Raw genomic sequence first — 16,066 nt, 5'->3', positions numbered from 1 at the left:
TGGGAGGGTTTTCAGATGGAAATTTCCAGACACTGCCGATATTGCCAAACTCGAGCCAACCAAACCCGAGGAAAACTGCTGAAGGGAATGCAAATTGGCAATCATATCCATATGTTGGCCGTAAGTTTGTTTCCCTCAGGGAAGAGGTGTTGCATGAGAATATTCCTACGATATCCTAAGGTGGCTCTTCCAGGAGGAGGAAGTCAGTGCACTGAAATTAAGTGGATAAAAATTTACTCTCCCGCTTAAAATATAGCGAACAAAGAGGTTTTACGAGATGTAACAAATGGCTGATCATCAAAATCAAAATCCAAGATAAAATCCTGTCATGGCCCTGTAAATCCAATGAGGTCATTTATCATGCCTCCTATTTTCTTAACCCTAAAAAAAACCTAGTTATTTTCTCCTGTCTCTCTCACACTTACCTCATGCTACATGCTAAAATACTGAGATTAACTTCCTACCGAGTAAACAATCATTTTCTTGTTTTTTTCCTTCTTTATAATTTAGTCGTTTTTCACTCCCTTTGTTAATTGTTATATTTGCTGTGGTTTGTCCTTTTAGTTTTCTTCCATGTATAATCATAAAAGTTGGGCATCTAGGTAATGTGTTAAGAAGAAGTAAAAACACTTTAATGACACATTGTGCTATGAGACCACTGAGATCCTTTACTGCCTCTTCGACAAAGCAAAATGTTTCGTACATCTGCTGTTGTTGTCAAATATTTGTTTTGGTCTGCTTCATTAGAAATTCATGTGTGATGATACCTGTCCGTCTTCTTGTCCACGCTTCAGGGACTTTGCCTACGTGGCGAGAGACAAGAACACGCGGGTGCTGAAGTGCCACGTGTTCAGATGTGATACTCCTGCCGCAGCCATCGCCACAAGTCTCCACGAAATCTGCTCCAAGGTGGGTGTCTTCACCGCCGCCGCTTCCTCGAATCATCTCATCTGAAACATGCGATCGAGCTCTAATCCGTGCAACTGTTGGGGAGAAGAGAGTAAAAATTTATCTGCTGATGCAGTCATCTGGAGCTACACTACTTTTTTTTAAGGCTGTAACTTAAGTGACACTCCTACATGCATGTTTTATAAAACTAATACCAGTAGCAAAACTGTGACAGTGCCCTGACAGGATTACTGTTATCTTCTACCGGAGAGGGCTCCGGAGAGAGAGAGGTTCTGAGAGCCTTTACAGTGAGATAAGATTGACAGGAGATACGATTCAGGTTGGAGCACATGCAGCATTTCTTGAAAAGAGTTTTCAATGTGTGCGTTTGTGATAGAGAGAGAGGGAGGACAGATTGTGGCGACAGTGTGTTGACCCTCTCAGGAACAGGGAATCAGACCCTTAAAGGTGCTGATCTATCCATCACCTGACGCTTGATAACCAACCATAAACCAATAACCGACAAAATGAAAGAGTTCTAATAAGAATGGTCAACTGCCTGTGATGCACTGAAAAATTTCAATAAAATATTTGTATATAACTATAACAAAATCCCTTCTTCTGTCACATATACTGTAGTTGGTCGAGGTGCATAGGTAAGTGTTAGTTTGGGAAACATGGCCATTGTTACTGTACATACAAAAGATTGAAAAGAAGTAGTTAGAGTAAAATAAAACCATTAGGATGAAAGAACAAATAGTTGTCAGCTTTCAATTTTCCCCACATGACCCCTGAGGTGATCATGAAAGATTAGCAGACAGATTAACAGCATCAGTTGCAGCAGGACAATTTACAGCACCACAGGAATCATTGCAGTGTGCGTTTAGGTTTTGTTTTTAGCAGACAAGCTCAAATCAATATCCTTTTGTGTGCTTCAGCTTTCACCAGGGATAATGGGGTACGTAAGTGTCTGGTACTGTTATTTTGGGGGGTCGGGGTCTGAAACGTTAGAGAACATTAAAACATGAAGGGGTTTTAATGTTGTGGCTGATCTCTCTGTGTGTGTGTGTGTGTGTGTGTGTGTGTGTGTGTGTGTGTGTGTGTGTGTGTGTGTGTGTGTGTGTGTGTGTGTGTGTGTGTGTGTGTGTGTGCGTGCGTGCGTGCGTGCGTGCGTGCGTGCGTGCGTGCGTGCGTGCGTGCGTGCGTGCGTGCGTGCGTGTGAGACCATGACTCTTCACACTGCGTATTTTAAAGATAGTGATAGTTTTCTCCTCACTGCAGCGGAGAAACTTGGTGACCTGAGTCCTGTAGCTGTACAGCACACTGTGAGGTCTTCCAACTGTGTGTGTGTGTGTGTGTATGTGTGTGTGAGTGCGTGCGTGCGTGCGTCTTCTGGCATGTTCCCCTGTGAGCAGAGTTGCAGACTCACCACAGACTCTGATTAATGACACCGACAATTAATCAAGTATCTGGAGAAGAGGCTCAGCGGCTCAGTGCAGGGGCCATGCAGACTGTTCAACAGTTAAGAGTGTTCACTGCAGCAGAAGGGCAGAAGCAAAGAAAAGAAAGATAGAAAGACTTTTTGGACAATACAATTGAAATATATCTTTTGGTGTATAAAGTTTAACAGGATAAAGCTGGTAAACACCATGGAAATAATACAGCCTACTGTATGTGTACGTACTAGTGCGTCAAATCCGTGGGTTTAAATAGTTCGCAAAATGTACACTCCAATGTTTACTCCTGTTTGAGTATAATCTGTTTAAAGAACAATCCTCTGTTGTTTTTGGAAATTAATTATCCTTTTCAAATAATTAAACTATATATTTGTGACTTGTTCTTGAAAACGTACAAGTAGAAACAAAGGATATTGTCCAAATAGTGTTATTATTGGTGTGCTTCGTTTGTCACTCATCCCCGAAATTGATGATTTTTATTGCTCATTTCTAGAACAGAATAAGCTCAAGTCTAATCTATCATTTTTTGTTGTCTCTCTATTTCGCTTCTGATCCTCTTCTTTCTTTTTATCTCTCCCTTTTGCATTTGCTTTTTTTCGTTCTCTCACTTTGTCTCATTCTTTGTCCCCCTGTGGTCTACCCCCCTGTCTCTCCATTTTTTTCCCCTCTCCCCTTGTTTAGATTATGGCTGAAAGGAAAAGTGCCAAGGCTGCAGCTGGCAGCTCCTCCCAGACCAGCTCTGATGTACCCCTACAAGGTACTGTACACACACACACACACTCACACACACACACTGTCTCTTTTCACTTGAGTCTTGTTCTTTTGTAGTTCCCTTGTGAGAGAATTAGATTTGTCATCCATGTGCTCTCTTCCCTGCTGTGGTTCTTTTTCTCCCATTACAACATCCCCTCACATCTGAAACCATGTATGTTTAAAAAATTACCTTATGGCCTCGGGAGAAACTGTGAACATTCTTAATAGAAAAAGATGGCAGTGTTTGGTTCAATTACACACAGATAACGCTGCGTCTCGAACAACCCCTGTCTTTATCCTTGCAGCGCTAATTCTGTTCACCGTTTCTGATTTCGCTAAATCCCATCGCTCTGTCCCAAGTAATTATAGGGAGAATGAAAAAAAAGTGCCATTACAATTCCTCCACTGTAACTTCAGCTAGTGTGTGCATCTGCTGAGCGCTGGGGAAAGGAGCTCCAGCATCAGAATAAAAAAAATATCGGCCCCGCACTTACAGAGGCAGTCGACCTCATTAAAACCCAATTAGTGTTTCTTTGAGGCGAGGCCTGGTGCTCCACAGCGCCCGTCCCAACACCAGGATCAAAGAACTTATTGGCGAAACATCCCTCATAGCTTTTAAAGCTGTAACTTGCTTGAACTCCGTTTTTTTCTTAAAAAAAACAAAAAACTGTTTGGTATCCAGTGAGAGGTGTTTCCCCGGCAGGATGTTCTCCCACTGTGCAGAGAATTGTAAACAGTTCTTGCTCTCACCTGGATTAGATTTTCCTCAGGGTATATAGCTGGGAGCGTGCGATCCCTTGTCGGGACACTTTTAACGAGATTAACACGGAATGATTTTGGATGAGCGCCAACGCCAGGATAATAGCCGTGCTGTCCTCACCGGATCTCACCTTTCTGAGCCGCACTTAAGATTTATAATTGATGTGTAGAGCATCTCACTGATCTTCATTCATGTAACTGTTTTCAGAGTTTCAGCAGTCGGTTCTGAATGTGTGAGATATTAGGGACTATGGAACACATTCATTTGTGTTGATAGTGAGGTCTTGTGGGCAAAAGATGTAAACTGATTAAGATGCAGGCGACACAACATTTTGGACAGTTGTCATCACTGTGTATGGAAATCGTTTCTGCCCACAGGGGATTGTGTAATTAAGGCACAGCTGGGCTTTCATGCAGAAAAATGCCCTGCTCTCTGAAAGCCTGCGAATTTGGGTGGGAACACGTTTTTTCATGCACTAATCATGTCAACAGTACCCGAAAAATCTTAAAATATTCACCAGTGGTTGTTTATTTCTCTAGTTTAAGCCAATTATGGTGTTTGGACCCTTTGGAAATGTGTTAGATGTTGCCAAGTGATACAATTATCGATCTGTGTGTTTGTTTGAATGTGTGTATGTGTTTTCCCTCTGCAGAGTTTCCCATGCCAAAGACTGAGTTGGTGCAGAAGTTTCATGTTCTGTATCTGGGTATGACAACTGTGTCTCGACCAATAGGTAAAACTGAATGCATGCTGAAACCAATACGCACATAATGAGACATGCTGGGTCCTTATGTAAACACTGCCACATTGTCTCGCTTTTCAGACCGGTGTGTTTTGTTCCCAGGTATGGACATCATCAACGGGGCCATCGAGAGCCTCCTGTCCACCACCGGGAAAGAGGACTGGACTCCTGTCATCCTGAGTATTGCTGACACCACGGTGGCTGTGATCAAAGAAAAGGCAAGACATATTTAGATGCTATCCTCGGAACTCACAGACACATAAAAGGTTCGCCTATCAATTAGAGAGGAAGATCTAATAGAGCTCTGATTCCCCTCTGTGATGGCTGTGCAGGAAGAGGACGAGGAGGCGCTGGTGGAGTGTCGCGTCCGTTTCTTGTCCTTCATGGGCGTGGGGCGGGATGTGCACACATTCGCCTTCATCATGGACACGGGGAGCCAGCACTTCCAGTGTCACGCGTTCTGGTGCGACCCCAACGCTGGCTTGGTGTCTGAGGCTGTGCAGGCAGCATGTGTGGTAGGCTTATATTCAGATATTTCACTATGAAACATGTCATGTGTTATGTATGTTAATTTTTGGTGTCACTATTCCTAAATGAGTAGTGACACAAAATATTAGGTGGCACATTGGATTAATAAGAGGCTCAAAGGAGACTTGACAAGTTAGATGCGAGTCTCACAATGAATGGCCCTAGGGAACCTAGATATTGCCCTTTCTTCCCATTTTAACACAAGACTCTACTAACCATCCCATCTTCTTCCTTAGCTGCGGTATCAGAAGTGTCTGGTGGCACGGCCGCCCTCCCAACGTGCCGGTTCCTCCTCCTCGCCCTCTGCAGATTCTGTGACCCGGCGGGTGACGACCAGCGTGAAACGGGGCGTCCAGTCTCTCATAGACACTCTGAAAACCAAGAAACAGCCGTCAGAACTCCCCTAGCGATGACCGTCACCGGTGACCACAGCACCACCCAGCCGACGCCTGGATGCCACTCACACTTTCGCCACGACAACACCTAATCAGTACCAGCCATGGTACTCAATGATGTACATATATGTTAACAAACAACACCGCAGATGAAGGGCAGATGAGGAATCCACAAGAATGCCTGATGTTTAAAATAACAACAAGAAAAACTGAACTGTTTCATGAGGAGGAATGGAAAAGCTGCACGGTGTTTGCTGCTGTCACTTGGTGTCACTGGTTTAACTTTGACCTTTGAACGGTACTGTGCCCAAGTGAAAATCATCTGCTAACTCAACTGGCCCTTACTGTATGTGGATTCCGGGGCTAAATGGATTACACGATCAAGCACTGTACAGACAGGATACAGGATTACCCAGAAAAAAAAGATCAAATTTCTATCTACAGACTGGTTTGAGTTGGTTGAGTCAAGTTTTCTTTCATGCCCTGCCCCCTTCTGTAAAATATATTAATCAGCACACTGACAGCTCCTGGGCTAGATGGAGGAGATGCTAAGCTATGGGAGCTTTCAGGGAACAAAAAAAGTGTCATCTTGGTGTCAAGGAAATCTGACATGTGAATGAGAAAGCTGAGAAAAGCCAAGAAAACCAAGACCAGTCAACCTGGCCTGTCAACGGCCTCCAGCTGCCCACCAAACGGCATCAAAATATTTTGATCCTTAAGATGTGTGACAAGGTTGAAACAGACAAAAAAAAAAAACAACAACATCTGAGGATGAATGAAGTGATTGTAATAATGAGATGTATGTAAATGATTGTATGTAGGACGTGAGAAATTCAGGGCTCAAATCGTGTAGACATGAGGGAGAGATGTGCAGTTGGTGACAGAAAATGTGATAGATGTGGGTTTTGATTTTGCATGTTTTCTAGATGGGATATGTTTTATGATAATGAGTTAACAAAGGGTACAGTAAGAGTGGTGAACACACAAGAAACAGATGCTCTGAGCACAAGTCATCTCCACTTGACCACAACTGGATTTACACTGGCACAAAGAAAACAGAAATCAGGCCTATTTCTGACTCTAGTCTCTGCCCCATTTACAGAAATAAAATTAGGAATTGTCATTTGATAATCTTTATTTTTGCCATCCCTTAATGAATGGCTCATCCAGCAAAGGAACGGCGAACGTTAAAATGTATTTTTGAAGCATCAAATTAGCTATGATTGTCAGTTTTTGCATACAAGAGGAGAATTGAGTTTAAAGGCTCCAGGATGGCACATCGCTTATGTTCAAACTTTACAATATCCTCAGGAATTTTTAGGCATATCCGCAAGATATATGTAGTAGCAAGAAATTCCAGATCCAGGTTTTGACTTGATGATGTGATGTGCTCGTGGCTATATGAACAGTGGTACAAAATAGTGTTTGCCCTGCTTGGATCGCATAGAAAAGATGAAATCTGTGCCATACAGTAAGGTAGATCCAGTCAGTCTGCTCCCATTCACAAACAAATATACACCCACAATTACGCACATTCAGCAGGGGGAAGGAAGTCTGCTGTCACTGCTATCAAAACTTTTACACTGCTCCTATGGCTCGGAGCCACCACCTGCACTCCACATGAACTCTGAGAATGCAGTCTTATCTAAACAAAACACACACACACACACACACACACACAACAAAATAGAGATTCTGTAAATCATTTCAGTTCTGTTCTTCACTCATCTCCACACCATATAAATGTAATCTGTTGTGACAATAAATGCATAACCAAAAGAAAAAAAAGAGCAGCTTCTTCAATATTTCCTTTAATTTTGCAGGTCGCTGGGAACTCTATGTTATTGCTATTCATCATGCAGTGACATTTGAAATGACATTGGAACCAGCCCTGAGGCAAGGTTCTTCCTTTCTGAACACAAAGACTCTAATAATGACTTTGTGATAACGGAGAGTAGAGTAATACTGGCTCTAGGTTTAAGGTGACTTACATTGACATGCTATGCGAAAATTGGCAGTTGAATAACACTACACATTTTATTGTTAGACATGAACACTACTGACTTTTTTGAGTTAGCACTTGGCACAAAAGTTAACACCACTGCCATACGTTTGTGAGCTCAAAACAGACGCTGGGATTTCAATATAGTTTCCTTGGAGAGGCCTTCGCTGGAGCGGGAGAGGGGCAGACTTTGTGGTGGGGTCCTCCACTTGTTGTAGTTGAAGTTGGGGTTGAATCCTGCTTGGCTGTTCTGGGGTGGTAGGAAGTTGGGGGAGTGAACAGGGGGCAGAACAAACACGACGGGCTTCAACACCACCTGGTGAACTCTGCGAGGACGGGCAGCAGGAGGAGGGGCAGGATGCAGAGTGGTGATGGTGGTGATGGTGGTGGTGGAACTTGTGGTAGTGTTGAATACAGAGGGGATGCTTTTAGTGGGTGCACTGTTCTCTGGTCTGGAGGAGGAAGAGCAGGAGCTTTCTTGTTCTGAGGTGAAGACGGGGCTGGACACGTTGTTCTTTCGGGCTTGCAAGCGCAGTGCTTTGGGTTTTCCTGAAAGACAAGAGTCAAGAGGTTGGAGGGAGAGGACTGGATTTCATGACAAAGTTTACAGGACGGATAATCATGCAGGACCTTACATGCTGAACTACTCTCGTTCAAACCGAACTTCAAACCTTGCTACTCCTCCCTGCCAAAATCGTGAAAGGTTAGTTTGACATTTTTGGAAAATTGATGCTTGTTCGCTTTCTTGCAAATTAGTGTTTAATTAGGAGATAAATTCTACTCTGTTAACTGTGCGAATATGAATAAGTAATATGAAGCTTCAGCCAGAAGATGGTTAGAACAAAGACTTCAGACTGTTAATCAGTGGGCTAGTGAAATGTAAGTGGACGATTTCCAGTCTTTAGCTGTGCAAGAAAGCTCTTATATATATATATTTATTAAAATGTCAAATTACGCCTTTACTAAGCTGTGTGGACCTATGTTACTGCAAACAACCAACTTGAGACACAGGACTAAAGTAATCGAGCCCACCTTGCGATGACTGCCGTCTGTCTGTAAATTCCTGACGTCCGCTCAACGTAGCACCGTTGATTCCCTTGCTCTCTTGCTGTCTGGGTTGAACACTGGCAGGATGGAGGGGCTGAGGGGTGCGTGCATGAGCTGCTTTCGTCATCCTGTTTTTATGTCTGTGCTGCTGGTTTCTGGTCGGCTGGTTGGAGCCGATCTTGTCCAGCAAACCTTTGGCATTGGCCCTGGCCAGCACTTCCTGCGGTGTCTGTTTGACAACCGGCTCGGGCTGTCAAGTTTCCAAGACATGATGAAATAAATGTTAGGGTGAATATGTATTGGTGAATGAAACTTTAACTGTAAATATTGTATGTTGAAGCATGTCGTCAGCCCTCCATGTACCAAACAACTTAACTTGCTGACGGGCTACACAGACACACCACAGTGAGGAATACCTTATATCATAATTGTATATGTATATTGTATATAATTGTAAATGAAAAAATCTGGTGGCAACACAAAAAGAAATGTATCCCAATGCTATGCTTTATCTGCCCTAAGAACCTTAATTGTATAACTACCTTATTTAGGAGGAGGAGACGAGGGGACAGGAGAGGAGATGGGAGGAGGAGACGAGAGGAGGCAAGAGGAGGAGAGGAGACGAGAGGAGAGCCACCATGTCCTTGCTGCTGGCTGCAGGGTCACCTGCTGCCTCCGCATCAGCCCACACAGCAGCCTACTGCTCTCAATGCCTGAATTATTCACAAGCACTGTGTACACTATGGGGACATGCAGCTTGGGTGGATTTATGTGGGTCTTTTGTGTTTGCTTGCACTTTATCGCGTACGCATATACATGTATTTGCCATCTGTAATTCTGTGTACACTGTTGTGTCTGAATGCATGAAGTGTGACTTCCTTGCATACAAGGAGGGTGTATTTTGCACATGTGCGTGCACCTCTGTTAGGTAAACACGTTTCAGAAGCACCACTGTAATGCTTCTTTGGTGGATGCCTTGAACTTCATTGAAGCTCACTCATACAGACAGGGGACGCTGAATTATTCAACGGACCCACTCCCGTTTCCTCCCTTTTCTTCACTCCACCCCTGTGAATCTCACTTCCTCTCCATCTCCAATAAGCAGCTCTGCCATACTTAAATCTCTCATTTCCTACGACGCCGCCAATCGAATCTGCCAACGGCGTACCTCGTAGCTAACCATTCTGTTTCAGTTTGCCCAAAATCAGTACGTCCAATTTATCATGCCAACTATACCCAAATTTATGAAACTCAGCTCAAACAATGAAAAAATGACTTGAATTTCTTTATTGTCGCCAGCTGTTCCTGTATGGAAGGCTCATAAAAGATGGGTGCCGCTATGACAGTCGAAGCAAGCCAGACAACATTCAAACAAATATATAATTGCCATTTTTATGGCGCTTTTCAGAGTGCCACCATAACTTTTGATTAGCTGAGTTTATTGGAGGTAACGAGAAAAAAAAATCCTGTTTGAGGCACCGTAACAGCAGTTTGATTATCTTTTCATCCCTGTCTGTGGAGGTATAAAATGTGATGAATGGCCTGAGACAAACAGAGACAGTGCAGTGAGAGGCAGCTCCGTCACACCCGGTGGGGGTAAGATGGCTTAATAACCCTGCACAGATTTCATAATGTGAGGGAAAAGGTCGTTAACATGCCTATGTTGTGGGTTATGAGGACGTGGGGAAGCCCAGTCACATCACGGACCTGATGAGACTTGCAGAGGCACATTACACAACACTGTAGATGGTTTGAAACACACTGTGCATACGGTTTAGTGGAGTTACTGCCAGTCCACTGTCTACTGTCTAGTCTAAATAATAACAGAGAGAGAGAGATCGAGAGGTTAAAGTGGATGAAGATAACATGAGTTTGACTCAAAAAGAGATCTGAGAGAGAATTTATGAATCAATGCGTCCCAATTATCAGCATTCATAGAGGAGTCCGAAAAAAGGATCCGGAGGCTCATTTCAGACACTGACATTCCTGAATTACACCAAACTCAAATCCCTCCGAAGACACTCCATCCAAGGCTTTCTGCTGTGTGTAATTTTCCACACGTAAATCCTAAAAACCTCCAGGTACATAAACAAAAGTGGACTGGATCTAGATTCTTTCCATCTCTTTACCCAGAATCTCTCCCTCGCTCATGCTCCTCCCATCCCCTCATCCCATCCTGACTTATCTTCTTTCTATTTCTACGTTTGACCCAGATAATATCCTCCTCTATCCTCTGATTTTTCCCCCTCAGTTTTCAGCATTCCTTTGCACTCATCCCACCACCGTCTCCGACATCTCACACTTCCTTTCTTGTTGTTGGTTTGACTTGGCTAAGGCGCCTGCGTCGGTGACCAAACATTCCCATCTCTTCTAACAATCTGACCTCTTTCCTCTGCTGCCTTTTCCCGTCTCAAGGGTTTGATCAAGTATCTGCCACAGTCTGTGATTCTCATTTCACCTGATCTATACTTCAGTGGCCTGGTTCCCTCGCTGCGCACCACTCGAAGGTTTCTGTTCCTACACTTGGACAAACATGCTTCACTTTTCCCAGTGGACACGTGGTTTTGACAGAAAGGAGACAGGACACTGTATCTGCACCATAAAAATCGCCTTATGGTTCAGCAATTAAACGTATTTCACCTTGTCTCTGTTGTGTCCCTGTGTTTCCATGACAGCCAACTCTTTGATGTCTTTTCATGACAAGAGGAAAGTGTGTGAAGGACAAGAGAATTTATTTCTCTGCAGACATAAATAAATGATCAGCCAGTGTTTCACGTCTGTATACGGTATGTATGTGTGTGTATGTGTGTGCGCGCATGAGTTTGTGAAACCCATACTCACATTCTGTATCTTCTCTCCACACTGTAATGACTGAACAGTTTGTAAGCTCAACATACAGCAGTGTGCTAAGTAACACCCTGGTATCACACTGGTTAAGCTCTTGGCTGGGTACAGCACTGGTGTTGGAACTTTTCTGTCACTGGAGACCAGACGGCTTGCCAGGGCCGGATGCTAAATGAACTAAATTTGTCCCGGCTTGTCTCTTTGGCTGCTCTGCCTGGAAGCAGCAGCAGCATTAGCAGTGTTATATTTTTAAGGTTTTTTTAACAGCAACAAATTCTATTCAAGAAGTTAACTAATAGCACAAAGACCCCTGCCATCACGTTGAAATAGGTTTCAACTTTGAAACAGCAACTTAGAATTTTCACATTGCGCCATGGTGGTTACGGGTCAATGATGTTAAGTTTCTCTACATACATGTTACACGTTATTTAAATGTTCAGAGAAAGAGTTCAGCTGGAGTGCATCCCTCTTCCTTTCTTGTGGTCACTACTTTACTTAATCAATTATTAAAACCCTAAATTGACCCTATAGTTCCCTTGGCAGATATCTAATATTGAGATAAATAATTCAGTGAACACCGGGGACTCAGATCCTCCTTTCTTTGCTAATTCATGGAGTGTTAACCGATGTTTTGACTCAGTGATGCTCACCTCTCTGATGAGAACAGCGAGGAAGCAGCCGTTACTCTGGTCTGAGGGCTCCAGAATGAACAAGGGGTCGGTTTCCTCCGGACCCTCGGCGTTGCCCAGAGAGCTGAACGGGGATGGACTAAGCCTAGATGAAACCAAACATACACATACAGAATTTACACTTTAAAACTTAATTTCAATAGCACTTATCTACACAAGGTAACAAAGTGCTTAACAAAATACATAGGAATGAAACAGCACAGAACAAAGCAAGACAAAACTAAGAACGATTACAGAAAAGGCATTATAAGGTTTTCCTATAACAATATGTTTTAAGCAATGATTTTTAAAAAAACAGGTAAAGTGCTGCAAGTGTTGGTTAGAAGATCTCAGGTTAAAGCCTGGAGCATTGGACATTAGTAGCTCTGTAACTTATCTGGGGCCGTGACCACACTGAGCTATAAACGTTATTAAATGGATCTTTGCATTAAGGGTTGAGACTAATAATTATTTTCATTACTGATCAATATTGGATGATTACATTTACTTATTCAGTGAATTGCTTATTTGATAAAAATTTTAAGAAATTGTGACAAATGCTCAATTCAATGACCAGAGCCCAAGGTCAGGAAATGTAAATGTGGTGTTTTCTCCAACCAACAGTTTAAATGAAGAAGAAAAAAGAATCAGAGAAAATCAGCAAACTGTCCCATTGAAGATTAAACCTGTCAATTTCTGTCATCTTTGCTTGATAAATGAATTCAACAGCTGCACATTTATCAAACATCTCATGGATTCACTTTGTGTCGATTGACAAAAAAAATTGATTGTCGCAGCTTTAAAATGCACACAAACACTTGTTTGTCTATTTAAAGCCACTGAGATTCATGCCAAAAACATTAGTTGTGTGTTATGTATGCAGGCCTGAGGCAGCACGCCAGGCCTTGTTACTACAGAAAGTAGTTAGTCTTGGTACATTTAAGTCTGCAGGAATGGTTGACTTCAACAACTCTTAAATCCTTAAAACCACACAAACACAAACAAACAAACCAAAGAAATCTATTGGAAAAAACTAGAAAGGCTGTGTATGGGAAGGCAAGCTGCCCCTTTTCGCAGTATTTATACACACAAAGTGGCATCTTTGATTATATTTTCACAGAATCTCCTTCAGCGCCTGCCTGAGGTGTGCTGCCACTTTGACAGGAGCTTGTCTGGAAGGAGATAGACAAACAACTCAGCAGCTGACAGCAACAAGACAAAGGCAGACAATGAAAGAGACGGATACACAAAGGGCACCAGGGTCCTGGGGTTCAGAGACTGAGGCCCACCTGAAGTTTGCTTGTTTTGGTTCCCCCTCCTGCTCAGAGTGGGCTTTGGCTTGTTCAAGGGCTCTGCTCACAACCTCCTCATTTTCCTCTGCGTATGAAGAACAGGTAGAGTATACCACCGCCAAAACCTTGGGGACTATACACAAACATGTATGAGCCTATCAACCATATTGCACTTTTACATTTAAATCAGAAAATGTGTGACACATAAAACATACACACAGAGCTGAGCTGATAAGCACACGCACGTTCCGTTAGAATGTTTCCTCCTTTCTTTTAATGACAATTCACTTTGAATATTTAAACTGAGCCATCCTCTTCGGCAAGTGCTACCTTTGAAGAAATGGTAACATATTATTAGAATATTGTGTGTGTGTGTGTGTGTGTGTGTGTGTGTGTGTGTGTGTGAGAACATCTGAACATCCACGCGACCATTGACTCAACTGAGTGAAAGAGCTCGATACGCACCCACCATTAATTATTAGTCCTAGCGAATGTATCTACACTGGCAACTAGAATGGCACCTCGCCCAAGGCCCAACAGTCCCCTTTAATTCAATCAAGCCACACCAAAATGCACAACTCATAGATATCACTCCCACCAATATGCCTGGTTTTCATCAAGGTCCAAGCATTATCTCGCCTGGTCCCATCCTTCCACCAAGTTCCGTGGAAATCCGTTCATTAGTTTTTGGATAACACTGCTTGAAAAAACAAACCAAGCAACCAACAAACAGACAGGGGTGACAACATTACTCCTTGGCTGAGTTAACAATGAAGAGAGAACCAATCGATTGACAGTGCAATTTGGAGGTGCTGGTTTTCATTGCCAACACAAAGTGTCCGCCTGCCTGATGAACATCTCCCAGACCAACACAGAAAGAAGAGCGTTGAACAACAAAAGACGGACTACAGCTAATAATTGTAGCTCACGGACTCTGAATAACAAGCTACTGAATGGAATAAATGAAGTATATAGAATAAGACTGAGCAGAAAAGCTCTGGATACAAAACTCTGTGTAAAATAGAACAGAATTGCATTATGTGACTTAACAAACTAGGTCCTTCTGCAAAATGCATTTCTACAGATTACATGCAGTGCAAAGCAGAACTACTACTCAGTTGTTTAAAATAGGCGAGGAAAGCTGCAGCAGACTGTGTCTGACCAGCCGCGGAGCAACAGCCTTGGCATTCCTGATTAAGACTCAGACGATCTCCCAGGAACAACCACAGTCTTCAGTCTACTGGCATACGAGATTAGTTAATTAAGAAGTATAAGCTCCATCGCGTCAGAGAGGTGAGAGAGGCTACACGCTCAAGACTAACATGACATGGTGCATGTATCCGAGAGTGTGTGTGTTTGTGTGTGTGTGTGTGTGTGTGTGTGTGTGTGTGTGTGTGTAGATGAGAGCAGGTGGTTCAATACCCACACTTCAAGGCATGTCCAATATCCTTCTTCTGCTGTGCTACTAGAGCTTCCAGTTTGCCCTGGGCTATGGAGCCCTGGGACAGGTCCTGCAGCAGGTCTGTGTCTGAGAAAATGGAGAAAAAAAGCATTTCATAATCTCTGTTTTATTAACTATGCTGGGTGTGCCTCGTGCAAATATGGATTATACATAAGCAACAGCCCGTGCACACTTCGCCGCCCTGCTGATTGCCTAGATCATTACATTACCTCCATTCTCTTGCAGTATGAATTCCACCGGGTTGCTGACTGCAGACACAGAACACTTGGGAGTCAACAGGATAACGCGCACCTTCTGCAGTCGCCTGTCAGCGCCGTCCAAAGACTGGAAGACTGCTGGTATCTGCTCCACATCTGCGTAACATGCGCAAATAGATTAAGGATAACGACATAATCAAATACACACAGTTGCTCAATGCTATTCACGATGTCTATCTATATTTTGTGAAGAAAATTCCCTGATGAGCTCGGGTGGCAGCCACTATCAGTATGTGATATCTACTTACAGCCTGGAATCTCAGCTGGCACTGTCTGGTCTAAAGTACACTGGCTGATTATAAGAATCACTGTGAATAGTTTGTTGTTACTGACAAATAAAAAAAAACGGGAAAAATATCTAAACCAAAACCTCCTGTGTAACTATACCCCATTCTTTGTTGTAATTTTCAGCTCACAAAAAAGTCTTAGCTAAAATTCATTCACCTTTTAAAACATTACAGTGACTCTATTTATTTTTTAAATTTTAATTTTCAGTTTGAAAATCAGTGAACCAGAGTGTCAAGGCAATGAATATTGACTGTTGAGTCCATATTCAGTTTCCCCTTCTCTTGTTTATTCAAAGAAAAGATGAATAATGACAAAGCTACACCTGTGACAGTAAATTGCTGTTTCCTCTGCTTCCATTTCTTTCTGTAAAACTTCCTTTAACTTTCGTACAAAGAAGCGAAAACCAATTATGATGACACTCTCATAGACACATCCAATCTGTGGCTACATCCAGACTATTATGTGTTATGTTTTTAAATGATTTTTTTTTTCGTCCAGACAAATATTTTGGCTCTGTAGCAGAAGAAATCTCTGCCCACACTAAATCAACCTGAAAATACGCGTGATGACCCTTCACGCATACTGGACATACGTGTGCCACTGTAAAGGGGAAGCAGATTGTCTACTCTGCAGTTGGTTGCTTAGTCGCAGAAAATACTGCCAACGAGGAACAGCAATGGTGA

The 16,066-nt window shown here is 42.9% G+C and overlaps 2 protein-coding genes across 8 annotated transcripts in view; one reads left to right on the top strand and one right to left on the bottom strand.

Moving 5' to 3' along the window:
* LOC118319534 (amyloid beta precursor protein binding family B member 2) overlaps window positions 1-7,208 on the top strand; it is a 30,696-nt gene extending 23,488 nt beyond the window's left edge. For 4 of the 7 annotated variants that reach the window (XM_047334408.1, XM_047334409.1, XM_047334406.1 and 1 more), the window contains 6 exons: window positions 795-909; window positions 3,027-3,102; window positions 4,511-4,591; window positions 4,682-4,818; window positions 4,933-5,115; window positions 5,365-7,208. In XM_047334408.1, the coding sequence (XP_047190364.1) occupies window positions 795-909; window positions 3,027-3,102; window positions 4,511-4,591; window positions 4,682-4,818; window positions 4,933-5,115; window positions 5,365-5,535 (763 nt within the window). In that variant the 3' untranslated portion in view covers window positions 5,536-7,208. The remainder of the gene's footprint in view (window positions 1-794; window positions 910-3,026; window positions 3,103-4,510; window positions 4,592-4,681; window positions 4,819-4,932; window positions 5,116-5,364) is intronic. The other 3 variants (XM_047334410.1, XM_047334411.1, XM_035650002.2) reach the window with 1 other exon arrangement.
* A 110-nt stretch (window positions 7,209-7,318) lies between these two features.
* Window positions 7,319-16,066, bottom strand: part of LOC118319536 (putative methyltransferase NSUN7) — a 20,797-nt gene continuing 12,049 nt past the window's right edge. The window contains exons 8-13 of the mRNA XM_035650005.2: window positions 15,048-15,191; window positions 14,803-14,904; window positions 13,374-13,509; window positions 12,067-12,190; window positions 8,558-8,822; window positions 7,319-8,074 (exon numbers count right to left, since the gene is read on the bottom strand). Of these exons, the coding sequence (XP_035505898.1) occupies window positions 7,644-8,074; window positions 8,558-8,822; window positions 12,067-12,190; window positions 13,374-13,509; window positions 14,803-14,904; window positions 15,048-15,191 (1,202 nt within the window). The 3' untranslated portion in view covers window positions 7,319-7,643. The remainder of the gene's footprint in view (window positions 8,075-8,557; window positions 8,823-12,066; window positions 12,191-13,373; window positions 13,510-14,802; window positions 14,905-15,047; window positions 15,192-16,066) is intronic.

The sequence above is a fragment of the Scophthalmus maximus genome, chromosome 9, assembly GCF_022379125.1.
Source record: "Scophthalmus maximus strain ysfricsl-2021 chromosome 9, ASM2237912v1, whole genome shotgun sequence".
Classification (NCBI taxonomy): domain Eukaryota; kingdom Metazoa; phylum Chordata; class Actinopteri; order Pleuronectiformes; family Scophthalmidae; genus Scophthalmus; species Scophthalmus maximus.
The sequence above is the reverse complement of the archived record's forward strand: the minus strand, read 5'-3'. Positions and strand labels throughout refer to the sequence as shown.